We start from the raw sequence: 16,533 nt of genomic DNA on the forward strand, positions 1-16,533 counted from the left end.
AGAACCATTGGTAATTTCAGAGCTGAAAACTACAGTAACTAAAAAATTCATTAGATCAGCTAAACTACATATTTGAGATGACAGGAAGAAAAATAATCATTGAACTTGAAGGTATATTAATAAAAATTAATGCAGAGAACAGAGAGGAAAAAGTCTGAATCAAAATGGATGGGACCTCAGAGATTTGTGGGACAATATCAAAATGTTTCAGTTAATATGTAAATGGAATCTCAGAGGTAAGAAAAAGAATAACTCATGAAAAAATATTTGTAGAAAACAGTGACTGAAACCTTAGCAAATCTGCTGAAATTCATTAACTTTTAGATCCAAGAAATGCAATGAAAAATAGGATAAACACACAGAACACATCACCCAGGCACATTGTAGTCAAATTGATAAAAGCCAAAGATGAAGAATCTTAAAAGTACAAGAGAAAAATGAAGCATCACATACAGGGAACTTCATGATACAATTAAGGCTGACTCTTTGCAGAAATAGTGAAGACATTAAAATGAGATACTCAAAATGCTGGAAGGAAATTTAAAAAAAAAAAACAACAACCTGTCATCTAATAATTATATATCCAGCAAAACCGCCCTTCAAAAATGAAGGCAAAACTAAGAGCATTTTCATATAGAGGGAGGTTACACATTACTAGCAGATCTTCTCTACAAAAATGCTAAAAAAAAGGTTCTTCAGGCTGGAGTGAAAGAAAACAAATGGACTGGAATCCACAGGAAAGAATGAAGATCAAGATAAATAGAAAATATATGGGTAAATTAAGCAAGCAAACTCAAAGGTTAGCAAAAAAGAATCCACCTTTTCCCTGCAATATGCCAGTTCTCTAAAATTTGAACTTTTATTTATTTATATGTGTGTTTATTTAAAATATTTATTTGACAGGGAGAGATGAAGCAACAGAGGGAACACAAGCAAGGGGGAGTGGGAGAGGGAGAAGCAGGCTTCCCCCTGAGTAATCAATGCGGAGCTGAATCCCAGGACCTGGGTATCATGACCTGAGCTGAAGGCAGATGCTTAACAACTGAGCCACCCAGGCGCACCTAGAACTTTTATTTTGATTGGTTTGAGACGTAAGGATATAAAGACTGCACCAAAAGGGAATGTAGTAGACAACTCTGAACAAAATTTTGGGACCCTAAAGAGGCAAACCCTTACTGTGAAGGTGAATGGGAGGTGGAACAGTCCTGTGGAATTATAGACCTGTATCAACTCTTTGGTACTTTAGGGAGTTTCAAGTCTTGAACTTGGTTAGTCTGCCTTGGAATAGCTATAACACCCATATGCCTGGCAAAAGCAAATGCGAATCACCTCTGGAGTAAAATGCCTTCATTGTAAAACTCATATTATTCCCACAAGTAATTTGTCAAGTACAGTGTTCCCCATACAACCAAAGATAAATAAGTACACAAGTAAACTAGACTTCCGTCGACAACTAACAAAAGTAGCAAACAAACAGAAACAGACTTCTGTTATTAGAATTAACACATGTAAACTCGAACAATCATGCTTTCCTATATTGAACATTATAAGAGGTTTGAAGGTATCAAAGGCAAAGGAAACAACAGCAAGCATATTTGGAAAAGATCTACAATAGAATTTCTAAAAAATATATATAATGGAAATTTGGAATTTAGTGGATGATATTTTTAAAAAGATTTTGCTTATTTATTTGACAGAGAGCACAAGCTGGGGGAGGGGCATAAGAAGAGTTGGAGCAGCAGGCTCCCCGCTGAATGAGGAACCCGATGTGGGGCTCAATCCCAGCATCTTGGGATCGTGACCTAAGCCGAAGGCAGATGCTTAACCAACTAAGCCACCGAAGCTCCCCTTTAGTGGATGACTTAAAGGCAGATTATGTACAACTTGGAAAAGAATTCATAAATAGAAAGTAGATAAGAAGAAGAATCCATAATCCAGCACAGAAAGACAAGAAGGCAAAAATAGAGGAGAAAGTAAGATGTAAAACATACACCAAGAAAATCTAACATTTTTTTTTTTGCTTTTTTAGTTTTTACTTAAATTCCAGTGAACATACACTGTAATATTAGTTTCAAGTGTATAGTTTAGTGATTTAGCACTTACATACAATACCTGGTGCTCATTAAACAAGTGCCCTCCTTAATTCCCATCACCTGTTTAACCCATCCTCTTACCCATCTCCAGTCTCGTAACCATCAGTTTGTTCTTAGTAGTTAAGAATCTGTTTTTTTATTTTCCTCTATGAAATTTTTTTAAGAGGGAGAGAGTGGAGTAGTGTGCAGAGGGGTAGGAGAGACAGAATCTTAAGTAGGCTCCACACTGAGTGTCAAGCCAGATACCTGAGCCAAAATTGAGAGTCTGATGCTTAACTGACTGAGCCACCCAGGCACCCCCATTTGTTTTGTTTCTTAAGTTCACATATGAGTGAAATTATATGGTATTTGTCCTTGTCTGAGTTACTTTACTTAGCATAATACTCTCTAGCTTTATCCACATTGTTGCAAATGGCAAGATTTCATTCTTTTTATGGCTGAGTAATATTTCAGTGTGTGTGTGTGTGTGTGTATACACCACCATTCAACAGTCACCGGACATTTGGGCTCTTTCCATAATTTAGCTGTTGTTGATAATGGTGCTATAAACAGAGTGCATATATCGCTTTAAATTACTGTTTTTTTAATTCTTTGGGTAAATACCTAGTTTTACAATTGCTGAATCGTAGGTTAGTTCTATTTTTAACTTTTTGAGGAACGTTTGTACTCTAATCTATTTTTAGTTTGACTTATAGAAGGAAAAGAAATAATAGCGGCAATATTTGAAGAGGTAATTGCTAAGAATTTTACAAAAGTGATAGAAACAGTAAGCTTAAGGTTGAGGAGGTGCAAGAATTCTAATTAAATGAAACCCAAGTGAGATGAAAAGAAGTCTATAGTGAGACATATAGAATGATACAGCAAAACAAACAAAAACCAGAACATCTTAAAAACAATTGAAGAAAAATGACATCACTTTCAAAGGAGCAGTAATAATGAAAGTTTTTTTTTTTTTTAAAGATTTTATTTATTTATCAGAGAGAGAGGGAGAGAGCGAGCACAGGCAGACAGAATGGCAGACAGAGGCAGAGGGAGAAGCAGGCTCCCTGCTGAGCAAGGAGCCCGATGTGGGACTCGATCCCAGGACGCTGGGACCATGACCTGAGCCGAAGGCAGCTGCCCAACCAACTGAGCCACCCAGGCGTCCCAGTAATAATGAAAGTTTGAAGATAATGGAATCCAAGCGTCATTGTGAACAAAGGTTAAAAACTGTTAACCTAGGATTTTATATGGTGCAAATGTTCTCCTGTGAATCAAGACTAAGATGTTTCCTGACAAAAACTATAATAATTCATTTCTATTGGTTTGGGTTTTTTTTTTATTAAAAGAAATTGTACTTGTGGAAGAATAGAATTCTATCTTTATAGAATAGAAGAAAATCATCCCAAATAGAAGGTCTAAATTCAAGAAGGATTGGTATAGACAGTGGTAGTTATGTGGGAGACTTTAAGGGGATGCTAACTGCATAAAGCCATAATAACAGTATCTTATAGGATTAAAGTTATAGAATTAAGTTATAGTTCAACAGCAGCTAGAATGGAAGGGATCACTTCATAATGTTAAAAGGTGCAATTCTGCATCTAGTAACATGATTTCAAAATAGCAAAATGAAAAGTTGAACGTAAAGGAGAAGTAGATCAATTCATCATCATGGCTCTAGATATGTAATATGCTGTTAAACTGTCTATTGATTTTTTTGCCTTTTTTTGTATGTTATATTGAACAATTGAAAACATTTTCAGAAAATGTACTGAGAATAACTCTCCATTTTACTTAGACAATTAAAATTATTTGGCACACCATTCTCAATGATTGCATAGAATTCACTTGCCTTAATGTGTAGTTGTTTAGCCCAACCATTCTCAATTTTTAGAGAATTTGTTTTCAGTTTAATTAATACAAACATTTTTATAGGTATGAATATTTCTTTGAGATAAATTCTTAGGTGTTTAATGATGACATCAGAATATATTTAAGGTCTTCATTAAGTGGTTTTCCAGAAATGTATCATTAGCAGTTCTGATAGCAATATGTGTCTAAGCGTACCCATTTCTCCATATCATCATCATTGCTGTGTTTTGTCATTCACAAATATTTTTTGATGCTGCAGAATATCTCCTTTTAATTTGTATTTCCTTTATTACTAATGAAATGAAACATTTTTCATGGATTTTTTAAAAATTCAGAATGGTTATGTTTCTATTCATTTCTATAAGATACTTAGTTTACTGTTCAAATTTTTCTATAAACTAAGTAATTAGATAACCAGATTTGTTGGGAATTATGCATTAATAGACTCAGTGAGATTCTGGGAAATACTAAAGTGAGGTTTACAGCATCTTTTCATGGGCTTTGGGACACTGTGATTCAAAAGCCTTTTCCAGTGACTCCTAGGTTTGTGACTATAGAAATGGCGAAGTAAATGACTAGTTTCTACTAAGTGAGCTATGGCTGTAATGTGGCTGATTTTTCTAACCTTACATGCATGTGAACAGAGCGTCGCTGTGCCAGGATTCATTTGGGCATGTGTTCTAAAGCACCAGGCCCCCCTAAGTCTCAGGATGCTCTCCTTGTGTCTTGTTGGTGTCTTACACTAAGTCATTTTGGGAAAATTTTTACTGAAAGTGAATTTTACCAGTATGTATACAAAATATTTAGTTTGGGATATTGTAATTAGGACCAGTATGCCCACCATAAAAATGTTTTAAAATTTAAAATTAGATTTTAATTTTCTTATTTTTATTTCTAGAAACCACCAAGTTTTATATGACGGAGATAATTATTCAGCCATCTGAAAGAAAATTTTCTATCATACCAAGGTACAAATAGCAAATTAAGTTTATTCTGCAGTTTCAAATGTGGAGAATGATAGGTACAATTAATTATTTGGGTATTCATTTTTATTTATACCTCTCTTTATTTGGAAAAGAAAAATAAAGGTTTTTGAGGCAGTTGAACCAAACCACACATACAAAAGACTTGAGGATTCATTTATTGTTTGTTTATTATATAGTGGCATAAATAAATGTGCTCATCATATAAATCTTCTAAACCTGAAAATTTTTTGTGCTTCTTTCTATTTGTCATATATCCAGGACCTCATAACTTAATCACCAATAGGTTTTTGAATAATTATTTCTGGGATTAATTTGACTTATTTAAATTTAAAACATGAGTCAGTTTTCAGCTGACTCCTGTGTTTTCAAAAAAAAAGTTACTTAGCCACTAAATCCATTAGCTTTTTCTTTCTTTTGAATCTTTTTATTTTGCAAACAGAAGTTAACTGTTTCAGTTTATTTATGGATATCTAGAAATTATGGCAATCTGAATATAACCTTAAAACTTATCCTCCTGTAAATATTTTGATTCTGTGCCTCAGCTCTGACTCTTTGAGGGGATGGATGCAAGTGGAAGACATCAGATATAATACTGTCTAATGTTTGGGACGAAATACCTCACCTTCTTTTTTTAACTTACTGTTTAATGTGGGGCAGCACAAATGGAATATTGACTTGACTAATACAGTATTTTTTATTCAGTCAAGGGGAATAGTTAGGCTTGGGATGGCGATTGTGTTAAGGATTGGAGAACAGGTTATAAGAAGACTGGAGGAAACACAAATACATTAAAATATATTAAAATCCACATTAGCACAGTCTGCGAAGGGATGGGCAGCATATAGAAAAGTCAGGCTGCACACACGTCTGCCTTTTAGGTACCCTCTGGGTATTTTTGGGTCCTTTTGCCAGTTAGAGTTATTATGAGAGGCACATTGTGAAAATTTATTTCTATTCAAACAGGTCTCAGTTTGTACAGAGTGTTATTGCCCAGTGTCTAGTGGAACTCTCCACTGCTAGAAGCACTTTCAGATTCACTATTCAAGGTCATGATGGCAAAGCGTACATCCTGGTAAGAAGTGATTTCTCCCAGCTTTCTGTAGCGTGGTAATCCAGGGTCTCCGAAATGTGTTAGTCTTGCCATTCTTTTTTCTTTACGTCTCAGGTCTAGAAAAGAAATGATCAGAAATTTGAGTTTGTAATATCAGTTTAATTCAAAATCAACTCCCTTAATTTGATAACAATAGATCAAGTGCCTCTTTGTGCTAGGTACTGGGGATATAGAAAGAAATAAAACCTGATTCCTGCTCACACCACAAAATAAAGTTCTTTACTCTAAGTTGTTAATGGCTTTTGTTGGTCACTTTAACTTAATTCTGTTTCTGTCACTTTTTTCCCCCTATGGATTTTTCCCCTTTGATACACTTCTGTTTAAAATATGTTCTTTTGTCCCTGTTTTTGTGTGTGTGTATGGGTTGAGAATGCTTAACATGAGGCCTCTCTTTCTGTCAAATAAATAAAATCTTTAAAAAACTAAATTAAAAAAACCTGTTTGTTATAAAAGTAATACCTTCTTGAAACATTCAGACAACATGAGGAATGTAAAAGAAGTGTTATTCCCCCAACTTTTCTTCTCTCCTCGTCTTGCTGTATCGTAGGATTTGAAGGTAAATATTACTAACGGTATGGTGTGTCCATCAGCGTCTTCTTCCTCTCTGTGTATAGCTCTCTTGTTCATATACTCACATTCCTGCATTTCTGTTTGTGAAACGTACCCAAATCACATGACGAGCATTTTTCTTTATCATGTTTACTACACTCAACAGTATATCATAAGGATTGTTCCTTGTGTTGTAAATATAGACTAGGGTCTTTAATGCCTAGAATTCCAATGTGTGGCTGTTAAAGAAATGAGTGCTTCAAAATAATCTTTGCATGTGTGTTTTAGTACTTCTTTAGAAATAGACCTTTCTAATCTAAGATGGTATTAGAATTTGTGTTTTTTAAACTGGTGATTATCACCCACCAGAAAATGTACTCATTTGTCCCATGTAGTGAGACATTCTTGGTACCCCGCCCAGGTCCTCCTTACTCAGGCTGGTGCACCCATTTCCCAGCTGCTGAGACATGTGGGCTGCTAATGGTGCTCAGCTGCTTTGTCTCCAGAGGCATGCCCTCACATGACAGGTGCCGCCTTGTTCAGGAAGTCAGGTCTTCCCTGCCCCTGCCCTGGTCAGTCTACTACCAGTGATTTGACCCTGGGGTACAGAAAGCAGAGGCTTCCTGTCTCGAAGTGGGACAGACAATGTAGGTGTCATTCTTGCATCAGAGCTCCCCATGGGATCAAGCTGAAGTCTGACTCCAGCTGAGCCCCTCAATGAACAACATGCATCCAAATCCCAAAAAACCCTCTTCCACCGGCAAGTCAAACTCCTCTATTGAACTGAATGTCACCCTCTTTCTGTACTTGCCAATCTAATAAGTGAAAAATGGTGGCATATAATTTATACATTTCCTTATTATTAACATTTTTATGTATGTTCATCACTTATTTCTTCTGTTACTTCTGTTCATATTCTTTGCCTTTATTTCTGTTGGGCTGTTTTTACCCCCTTCTTAATTCCTGGGAACTCTATATATAACAGATCATAACTTTGTTATCTACATATTAAATATTTTCTCCTAATTGGTTTTCTTTTTTTTTTTTTTAAACTTTATGATCTCAGCAGCTCTACCAGATGTTACACTTTGAAAGACTTACCATACTTAAAAATTATTTCAGGGTTCTCCTGTCTTTTTTTTTTTTTTCTGGTGTTTTTATAGTTTTGTGTGTATTTTGTTTTTAGTGGTATGAGATACAGATAGGTTGATGATAATATCCTTATACTTGGACCTTTCTCTCTGTATCTTTAGCTATGGCTTTTAAACTCAGATAGTCTGGTGATTGAATCTTTGGGAAGTTCCAAAAGTATCAAAAAGTTCCCCCTGTTGGAAGATAACTTGAAGGCAGATTCCTGTTCTGCCTGGAATGCTGTCAAGGTCCTCTACCAGCCATGCATCAAAAACAGGAATGCAGAGTAAGTTGTGCTTTCATTTTTCTCATTCCACATTATGTTTTAGTTTCTTTTGCCATTTGGTGTTGAGAAATTAATGAATTAAATGGTACCATACCAACTCCCTATTTGAAGCTTCTAGGAGTCCTACTGCTAAATATTATGCTTTAAAGTAGAGTGAATTAATACAGATGATTCATGTTAGTTGCAGAAAGCTTACTTTTACTGAAAATAATTGATCTTTTTCTTGTTATCTCAGCTGTCTGTGCATATGGCTGCAGTGCTAAATCAAGCATCAACAGCTATGAGTATTTACTGATAAAAGCACTTTCCAGACATTCAGGATGCAATTGGGAACAAATCACAGTCCTTTCTTTCCTGGGTGTGTCATTGTAATAGGGGGAAGGTGGACCATCCGCAAAAGTGGCATAAAATTATGGACTGACGGGGCTCCTACTGAGAGCCCGGCACTCCTCCGAGGGCTCTGGCTCACTGAGCGTAGCATCAACCTGTGGGATAGGTACTGTTATCACCCTCATTTTAGAGATAGGGACACTAAGACACAGGTATTGAAAGTACTCTAGTGAAATAGAAAGCAAGGCAAAGTAGTCGGCGGGGGGAGGGGGGCAGTAGAATAGGTGTGAGAGGTTGTCATTTTATATTGAAAAGTCAAGGAAGTTTTCTCAGATAAGATGATATTTTAAGTGGAAAACTCGAAGGAAGTGAAGGAGTGAGCCTTATCTGAGAGAACAATGTTTTGGCAGAGGGAACACTTAGAAGTTTACCCTTGTTCTGTTCTCTCCAATGAGTTTGATCAAATTTGTAATAAGAACAGGAAGATCCCAGTCTTTTTCTGGGGAGTAAATAAGAAATTTTGAAAAATCGCTCTTTTCTCTTTTGGATTGTACAAGCAGTACAAATCATAAAATATTCAAACAGTTGAGACATACGTAAAGTAAAATATAAAAGTTCTCCACCATGTCCCTCTCCGGAAGTAAAAGTATGTTGTGTATTCTTCAACTCCTTTTTCTATTTATTTTTTATCCTAACATAATTTGAATGATACAGATGTATTTTTTACACTTAAACAACAACAACAAAAAAGGCAACACTGTAGTGTCTTGGAGATTCTTTCCATGTCAGTGCTTGGCATTTTATGAAATGGATATACTATAAATAATTTAACTATTTTTCTGTTGTTAGATTCTTGGGTTATTACTATTTTCCTGCTATAATTAGCATTGCACTGTGTTGTTACACAAATTTGTTCTGTAATTATGTGTACTTATTTTATGAGGGATTTCTAGAAGTAGAATTGCTGTGGCAAAGGTATGACTTTAAAATTTTGACAGATAGTATCAACTTACTGTGTAAAAAAGGCAGTGGCCATTTATACTCCTACCTAAGGTTTCTATAAATGCCCCTTCCCTGAAGCCTCACAAACTGCCATTTAGATTTTTGCCCATCTGATGCTAGGCTAAATGAAACAGTCCAGATGATTACCCTGGTGTTGTTTTGAGGTATGATCAGAGACTATCACTTAGCTTTGATACTTTGGGGACTTCAGTGCATGTGTGGCCTTAATACATAGTCATGTTTTAAGCTGTTGGTTGCTTGTATCCTCTATTGTGTGTGTTTGTGCGTGTGTGTATTTTTATATATTTAGACTTACATAGTGAAGCTTATTAAAACCTTTCACATTGTTTATTCCTTTGAAATGTGCATTTTTGAGAGGGGTATATTAAATCACACTATGATTATAGAAGTTTTTTTGTTCTGATTTTGATATCAGTTTTTGCATTATATGTTTTGAAGCTGTTTTTAGGTACATAAATGTTTGTGCCATGACATGTTGACTAGTTGCATATTTTATCCATGAGAGATTTTGCTCTCCTCCCATTTGATGCATTTAATTCCAGTTTGCCTAATGTTAATATTATATTTACTTTCTTTTTTTTAAAAATTACTAATTTGGTGTACAGTAGTCCCCTCTTCCTGCAGTTTCATGCTCTGTGGTTTCTCACCTGTGGTACCTGCCATCCACAAGCAGATGACCCTCCTCCTGATGTATGGTCAGAGGGTCAGTCATAGCTAGCTAGGTCAAGGTGTCTCCATCACTCACCTCACTTCACCTCATCACATAGGTATTTTGTCATTTCGCATCATCACCATTGTAAGAAGGGAGAGTTCAGTACAAGAAGGTATTTTGAGAGAGAAAGAGATCACGTTTACATATCATTGTAATTGTTCTATTTTATTACTAGTTATTGTTAATCTCTTACCATGCCTGATTTATAAATTAAACCTTATCAGAGGTATGTATGTATAGGAAAAAAGCATAATATATATAAGGTTAGGTACTCTCTGCGGTTTCAGGAATCCACTGGGGGGTCTTGAAATAGAAGCCCCATGGAAAAGGGGAATTTTTTCCATTCATTTTTTTACAGCTGTCCTGTGTTATTTTGTCTTAGGTATGTGTCTTGCTAACATGTACCTTATAAACTAGGTAGGTGGATATTTTGAAACTGACTGGGGCACCTGGCTGGCTCAGTCAGTAGAGCATGCGACTCTTGATCTTAGGGTCCTGAGTTCAAGCCCTACATTGTGTGCAGCCTACTTAAATTGAAAAATTTTAAAAAAACCAAACAGATGAATTCAGAGGACAATTATCATATGATCTCACTGATAACGTGGAATTTAAGAAACAAGGCAGAGGATCATAGGGGAAGAGAGGAAAAAAATGAAACAAGATGAAACCAGAGAGGAAAAAAAAGAGACTCTTAGGAAACAAACTGAGAGGTGCTGGAGGGGTAGTGGGTGGGGGGATGGGGTAACTGGGTGATGGACGTTAAGGAGGGCATGTGATGTTATGAGCACTGGGTATAATATAAGACTAACGAATCACAAACCTATGTCCCTGAAACAATAATATACTATGGGTTAATTAATTGAATTTAAATCTTAAAAAAAACTAGTACGTGCCCAAAAAAAAAAGAATTAGCCAAAGATATAGATATTTGGTGGGTGTTGGAATAAAGCAAATATAAATGGTCCATTAAAAAACAAACAAAAAACAGGCGAAAACAAACTCCAATATGGCAGTCTATTGTAAAAGTGAATTTAACCCACACTTACTGTGATTATTGATTTAGTTGAACTTAGTCTATGGTCTTTTACACTGATTGTCTTCTCTGTATCATTTCTTGATGATTTAGAAGTAAAAAAAATATCTATTTCAAGGTGATTTTTAGTGGTTAACCTGAAACTTTTAACATATGTATTTAAACTTTCTTTTTTATCAATTTCTAGATTTAACTCATATCCACACTCTTCACCAGAGCAAGAAAAGACTCTTTTTGTTTGTTTGTTTGTTGATGGAGATTACAAGTAGGCAGAGAAGCAGGGAGGGAGAGAGGAGGAAGCAAGCTCCCCGCTGTGCAGAGAGCTCTAGGCAGGGCTTGATCCCAGGACCCTGGGATCATGACTTGAGCCAAAGGCAGAGGCTTTAACCCACTGAGCCACCCAGGCGCCCCAAGAAAAGACTTTTAATAAAGTTTCACATTTCTTCTTCCCTGTCTCATGCACTCCCTTCTGTGTTGAGATCATCTATGATTCTGCTGCTAGTGGTTCCTTCTTCTTAAAGAAGCCCTCCCCCATGGCGGCCATAAATGTCTTTATATTTTTATTGTATGTCTATTTCCTAAAAATATTTGATGTTTTAAAAATATTTATAAATAGTGTTATAGTATTTTTTTTGCCCTTTTTGCCCTTCGTTCTTTACTTTATGGTCTTTGTTTCATTGTTTGCTTTGATAAAATATGCCTTTTCATAGTTCTTTTAAAGTTGAACTGTAGCCAGTCCTTGAATACCTGATAATCTCTTCTATCTCTCTGAAAACCTATAGGATTTCTCTTTATCTTTGTTTTTCTAAGATTTCATACACATATATATAAATTTTAGTGTTTATTCAGAATTTTCTCCTTTCACAATCTGTTCTTATCTTACAAATGAAGTATTCCCTCAATATCTGAGAATAATAGTGATGCTTCAAGTCTTCTGTTTTTTCCATTAAGTCTTTCCTTTGGGTGTTAACTGTTCTCTTTGAAAGATTCTTTGTATTTGATACTTTATTTCATGATGTTGCTTTTTTCAAATGTTTGATGCTTCCACTAGAATTCCTGGGCTTGGATGTATACTTGATGTGAATCAGGACCTCATCTATCTTGCTCATTACTACATCTAGATGACTTCTTCTCCTCCTCCTCCTCCTCCTCCTCCTCCTCCTCCTCCATTTAACAAAACATTTAACAAAACATTTGTTAAGTGAATGGTTCATTGTTTTCTGCTCATCTTTATATTTGATAATTACTATTCATCTATGGTGACTGTAGGGTCTTGTTACCATAGTCTGCTTTTATGGATTCGTGAAAGAGAACTCAGAGGGCATACCAGTTTGGACGTGCCAGTTTGTCTTTTGACAGCTTTTGGGTGCTAAGGAAAGGGAATTGGTAGTAGATTAAGTTACAGTGGTGAACCTATATCCATTATTGTGAAGAATCTTTACACTGCCTTTCTAGAGAGTGGCAGGGATTCAGTGTACTATCTCATTATTTCACTCATTCTTAACAAATCCCCGTGACACTGGAAATACAAGGACTATAGTTAGTTGTGTTCTGCTGTATTTGATTAGTGGACTTTTTTTCAAAACTTTGTATGTTATGTATTGGGGTCATAATAAATGAGTTTGATGAGTTCAGTTTGCCTATTGTATGTAACTTTTTTTGTTTTGCTTTTTCTTTTACTATTGGTTGACTATGTATCCCCCAAAGGTAGTAAAGGAACTTCATACATTTGGTAAGCATCCTGTGAGTTACTTGCTTTTGTCTTTAAGGACATTGATGTTTAAGAGACATTAGTTTCTTTCTTTGGGGGCATTACTGAGTAAACTATAGACTCCCTGGCATATTTTTGGCACGTGGGGTGGTACATTAACTATTTTAGTCCAATCGACTGCAATTTTATTTTTTTTATTTTTATTTTTTTAGTGGAAGTGTGGATTGCCAGATGGCAGTCTAAAAGAGGAAAATAGCAAATGTAACTATGGTTTTAGTTCCTTGAGCACACACAAAAAGTGGCAGGTAATATATTTAGAATGTTATTTCTTTCTAGTAATAGGCACACATGTCTCTTAACATTTTGAAGTCTATTGTTTTTTTATTCCCCTATCCCCTACCCACAGTTATCCTACAACTTACTTGTTTGGTTTACATATCCGAGTTTAGATCCTAAATGTTAACTTTCAACATTAACCTAAATTAATGTCTGCAGTTTAATTGTGCTAATTCATCAATTCATCCATGGCCTCATAGTCTCTCCATTGGAGTAATTTTGCTGTTAGGGGATATTTGTCAATGTCTGGGTCATTTTTTATTGTTACAACTTGAGGTGCTATTGGAATCTAGTAAGTAAAGCCTAGGATACTCTTCTTGGGGGGGGGCATTTTTTTTTATTAACATATAATGTATTATTTACTTCAGAGGTACAGGTCTGTGAATCATCAGTCTTACTCATTTCACAGCACTCACTGTTGCACATACCCTCCCCAAAGTCCATAACCCAGCCACCCTATCCCTACCCACCCCGAACCCCCAGCAACCCTCAGTTTGTTTCCTGAGATTAAGAGTCTTCATGGTTTGTCTCCCTCCCCGGTCCATCTTGTTTGATTTTTTCCTTCCCTTCTCCACCCGACCCCCCACCCTGCCTCTCAAATTCCTCATATCAGAGAGATATGATAATTGTCTTTCTCTGATTGGCTTATTTCACTTAGCATAACACCCTCTAGATCCATACTTGTCATTGCAAATGGCAATATTTCATTTTTCATGGCTACATAGTATTCATATATATATATATTCATATTCATATATATATATAGTATTCATATATATATATATATTACACACACACACACATACATACATATATATAAATGAAACATCTTCTTTATCCATTTATCTGTTGATGGAAATCTAGGTTCTTTCCATAGATTGGCTATTGTTGACATTGCTGCTGTAAACATTGGGCTGCATATGTCCCTTCAGATCACTACATTTGTATTTTTTTAGGGTAAATACCCAGTAATGCGATTTCTGGGTCATAGGGTAGCTCTATTTTCAACTTTTTGAGGAACCTCCATATCGTTTTCCAGAGTGGCTGCACCAGCTTGCATTCCCACCAACAGTGTAGGAGGGTTCCCCTTTCTCCACATCCTCATCAAAGTCTGTCATTTCCTGACTGGTTAATTTTTATCCATTTTGACTGGTGTGAGATGGTATCTCACTGTGGTTTTGATTTGTATTTCCCTGATGCCAGGGGATGTTGAGCAAATTTTCATGTGACTATTAAGCCCAGGATACTCTTAAATATCCTACAATGCCTCAGAGAGCCTCTAGTATATGTGCTGCCGAAGCGAGCACATCTCAGAGAGCCTCTATAACAAAGAATTATCCAGCCCAAAATGCCAGTAGTGCCAAAGTTGAAAAGCACTGTCATAGTCTATCTCCTGAAATCAAGTTGTGTCTACCCTTCCCTCTGGGTTTCACAGCCCACAGTTTTCTTGAAATTTTATTTAGGCCAGCGAATAAGAAAAGTTTTACTGCAGCATGGCTACTAACCTCTATAATCCCCCAGGTTAACTTAGAGTAAACTGGCTAACTACAAATATTATATGATTATTGTTACACTTCTCTCATTTTCTCTTAGGGAAACATGAAAAATAGATTTATTTGTAGTAAGGAATGATGAAGAATTTTAGAGGTTTCAATTCCTTTGTTCTTATGTATTTAAGAGAAAAGAACTAACAGGAATGTAATCAATAAGTGTAAAAAAGTGGGTTTTTTAAAAAGCTGAATTGAATTCTCTTCATTATTTAAATTAAATGAGTTTGAGTACTAGTAGTAACTCTTCCCTTGTTTTTTGAAAGATAAAATACATGATAAAAAATCTGGAGAATTTGAACTGAGAATTATTCTGTGTTCCACAATTTAGAAGCATTTTTTGGCAAAATATATTGAGGAGGAAATGATGATACGTTATACTCACTGCTAGTTTTGGCGAATTTAGAGATTATAATTTGTAAACTAACTAGGCTTTCCTTTGTTGGTTCTGTCTTGGTAAAAATTATTTCTAAAAAGGAAGTGTTGTTTTGCCTTAAGACAGTTGTCATTATTGCTTTTTAAAAAAGATTTATTTATTTATTTTTGAGAGAGAAAGAAAGCAGGAGTAAGCGAGCATGATGAGGAGGGGCAGAGGGAGAGAAAGAGAAACTGAAGCAGGCTCTGTGCTCTGACTTGGGGCTTGATCTCATGACCCTGAGATCAGGACCTGAACCGAAACCAAGAGTCAGATTCCTAACCAACTGTGCTACCAAGGCACCCCCATATTGCTTTTTCTAATGAAATAGAAACACATAAATCACACCCATATACATTTCATGTGCATAAAATAATATTAGTAATTGTTTTTATTTGTGAAATAGTACTTTTAAATCTGTGTTCTCCTTTTTAGCAGAAAAATTGAAATTCTGCTTTATTTTTTTAAATGGGTAAAAACCACGTAGTATAAAATATACCATCCTAACCATTTTTAAGTATACAGTTCAGTGATGTTAAGTATATTCACATACATGTCGTGAAAGTTCTCCAGAACTTTAACATTCTGCAGCCGAAACTCTACATTACACAACTCCTTTTCCCGCTGCCCCCAGCCCCTGGTAACTACCATTCTGTTTTCTGTTTTTCAGAAGTTGACTATATTAGTCTGCCAGGCCTGTCAAAACAAAATGCCAAAGACAGTATGATTTAAAAATGAGAAACTTGGGGCGCCTGGGTGGCTCAGTGGGTTAAGCCGCTGCCTTTGGCTCGGGTCATGATCCCAGCGTCCTGGGATCGAGTCCCACATCGGGCTCCTTGCTCAGCAGGGAGCCTGCTTCTCCCTCTGCCTCTGCCTGCCATTCTGTCTGCCTGTGCTCACTCTCTCCCCCTCTCTCTCTCTGATAAATAAATAAAAATCTTTAAAAAAAAAAATGAGAAACTTATTTTCTCAAAAGTTCTGGAGGCTGGAAGTCCAGGATCAGGGTGCCATCAAGATTGGTTTTTAGTGAGGCCTCTCTTCCTGGCTAATAAACAGCCACCATCTCCCTGTGTCCTCACATGCCCCTTCTTTCTGTGAGAGCAGAGAGAGAGTAGATAGGGAAGTAGTAGAGACGGAGAGGAGATCTTGCTTCTCTTTCTCTTCTCATGAGGACAGCAGTTCTGAGTAGAGCCCCATTCTTATGACCTCATTTAACTAAGTACTTTTTGAAAGGCCCTATCTTCAAATACCATCCCTTTGGGGGCTAGAGCCCTAACTCTAGTTCATATTCAACATAAGAATTTTGGGGGAGCACAATTCAGTTCACAACACTGACTACTTTAGATACTTTATGTAAGTAGAATCATGGAGTATTTGTCTTTGTATAACTGGCTTATTTCACGTAGCATAATGTCCTTA

The 16,533-nt window shown here is 36.1% G+C and overlaps 1 protein-coding gene across 7 annotated transcripts in view; it reads left to right on the forward strand.

Annotated features, from left to right (window-relative positions):
• Window positions 1–16,533, forward strand: part of UBE3D (ubiquitin protein ligase E3D) — a 155,285-nt gene that overhangs the window by 40,491 nt on the left and 98,261 nt on the right. For all 7 annotated transcript variants that reach the window (XM_082731700.1, XM_082731702.1, XM_082731703.1 and 4 more), the window contains 3 exons: window positions 4,843–4,912; window positions 5,894–6,002; window positions 7,844–8,007. In XM_082731700.1, the coding sequence (XP_082587826.1) occupies window positions 4,843–4,912; window positions 5,894–6,002; window positions 7,844–8,007 (343 nt within the window). The remainder of the gene's footprint in view (window positions 1–4,842; window positions 4,913–5,893; window positions 6,003–7,843; window positions 8,008–16,533) is intronic.

The sequence above is a fragment of the Mustela nivalis genome (assembly GCF_964662115.1).
Source record: "Mustela nivalis genome assembly, chromosome: 5".
NCBI classification, from domain to species: domain Eukaryota; kingdom Metazoa; phylum Chordata; class Mammalia; order Carnivora; family Mustelidae; genus Mustela; species Mustela nivalis.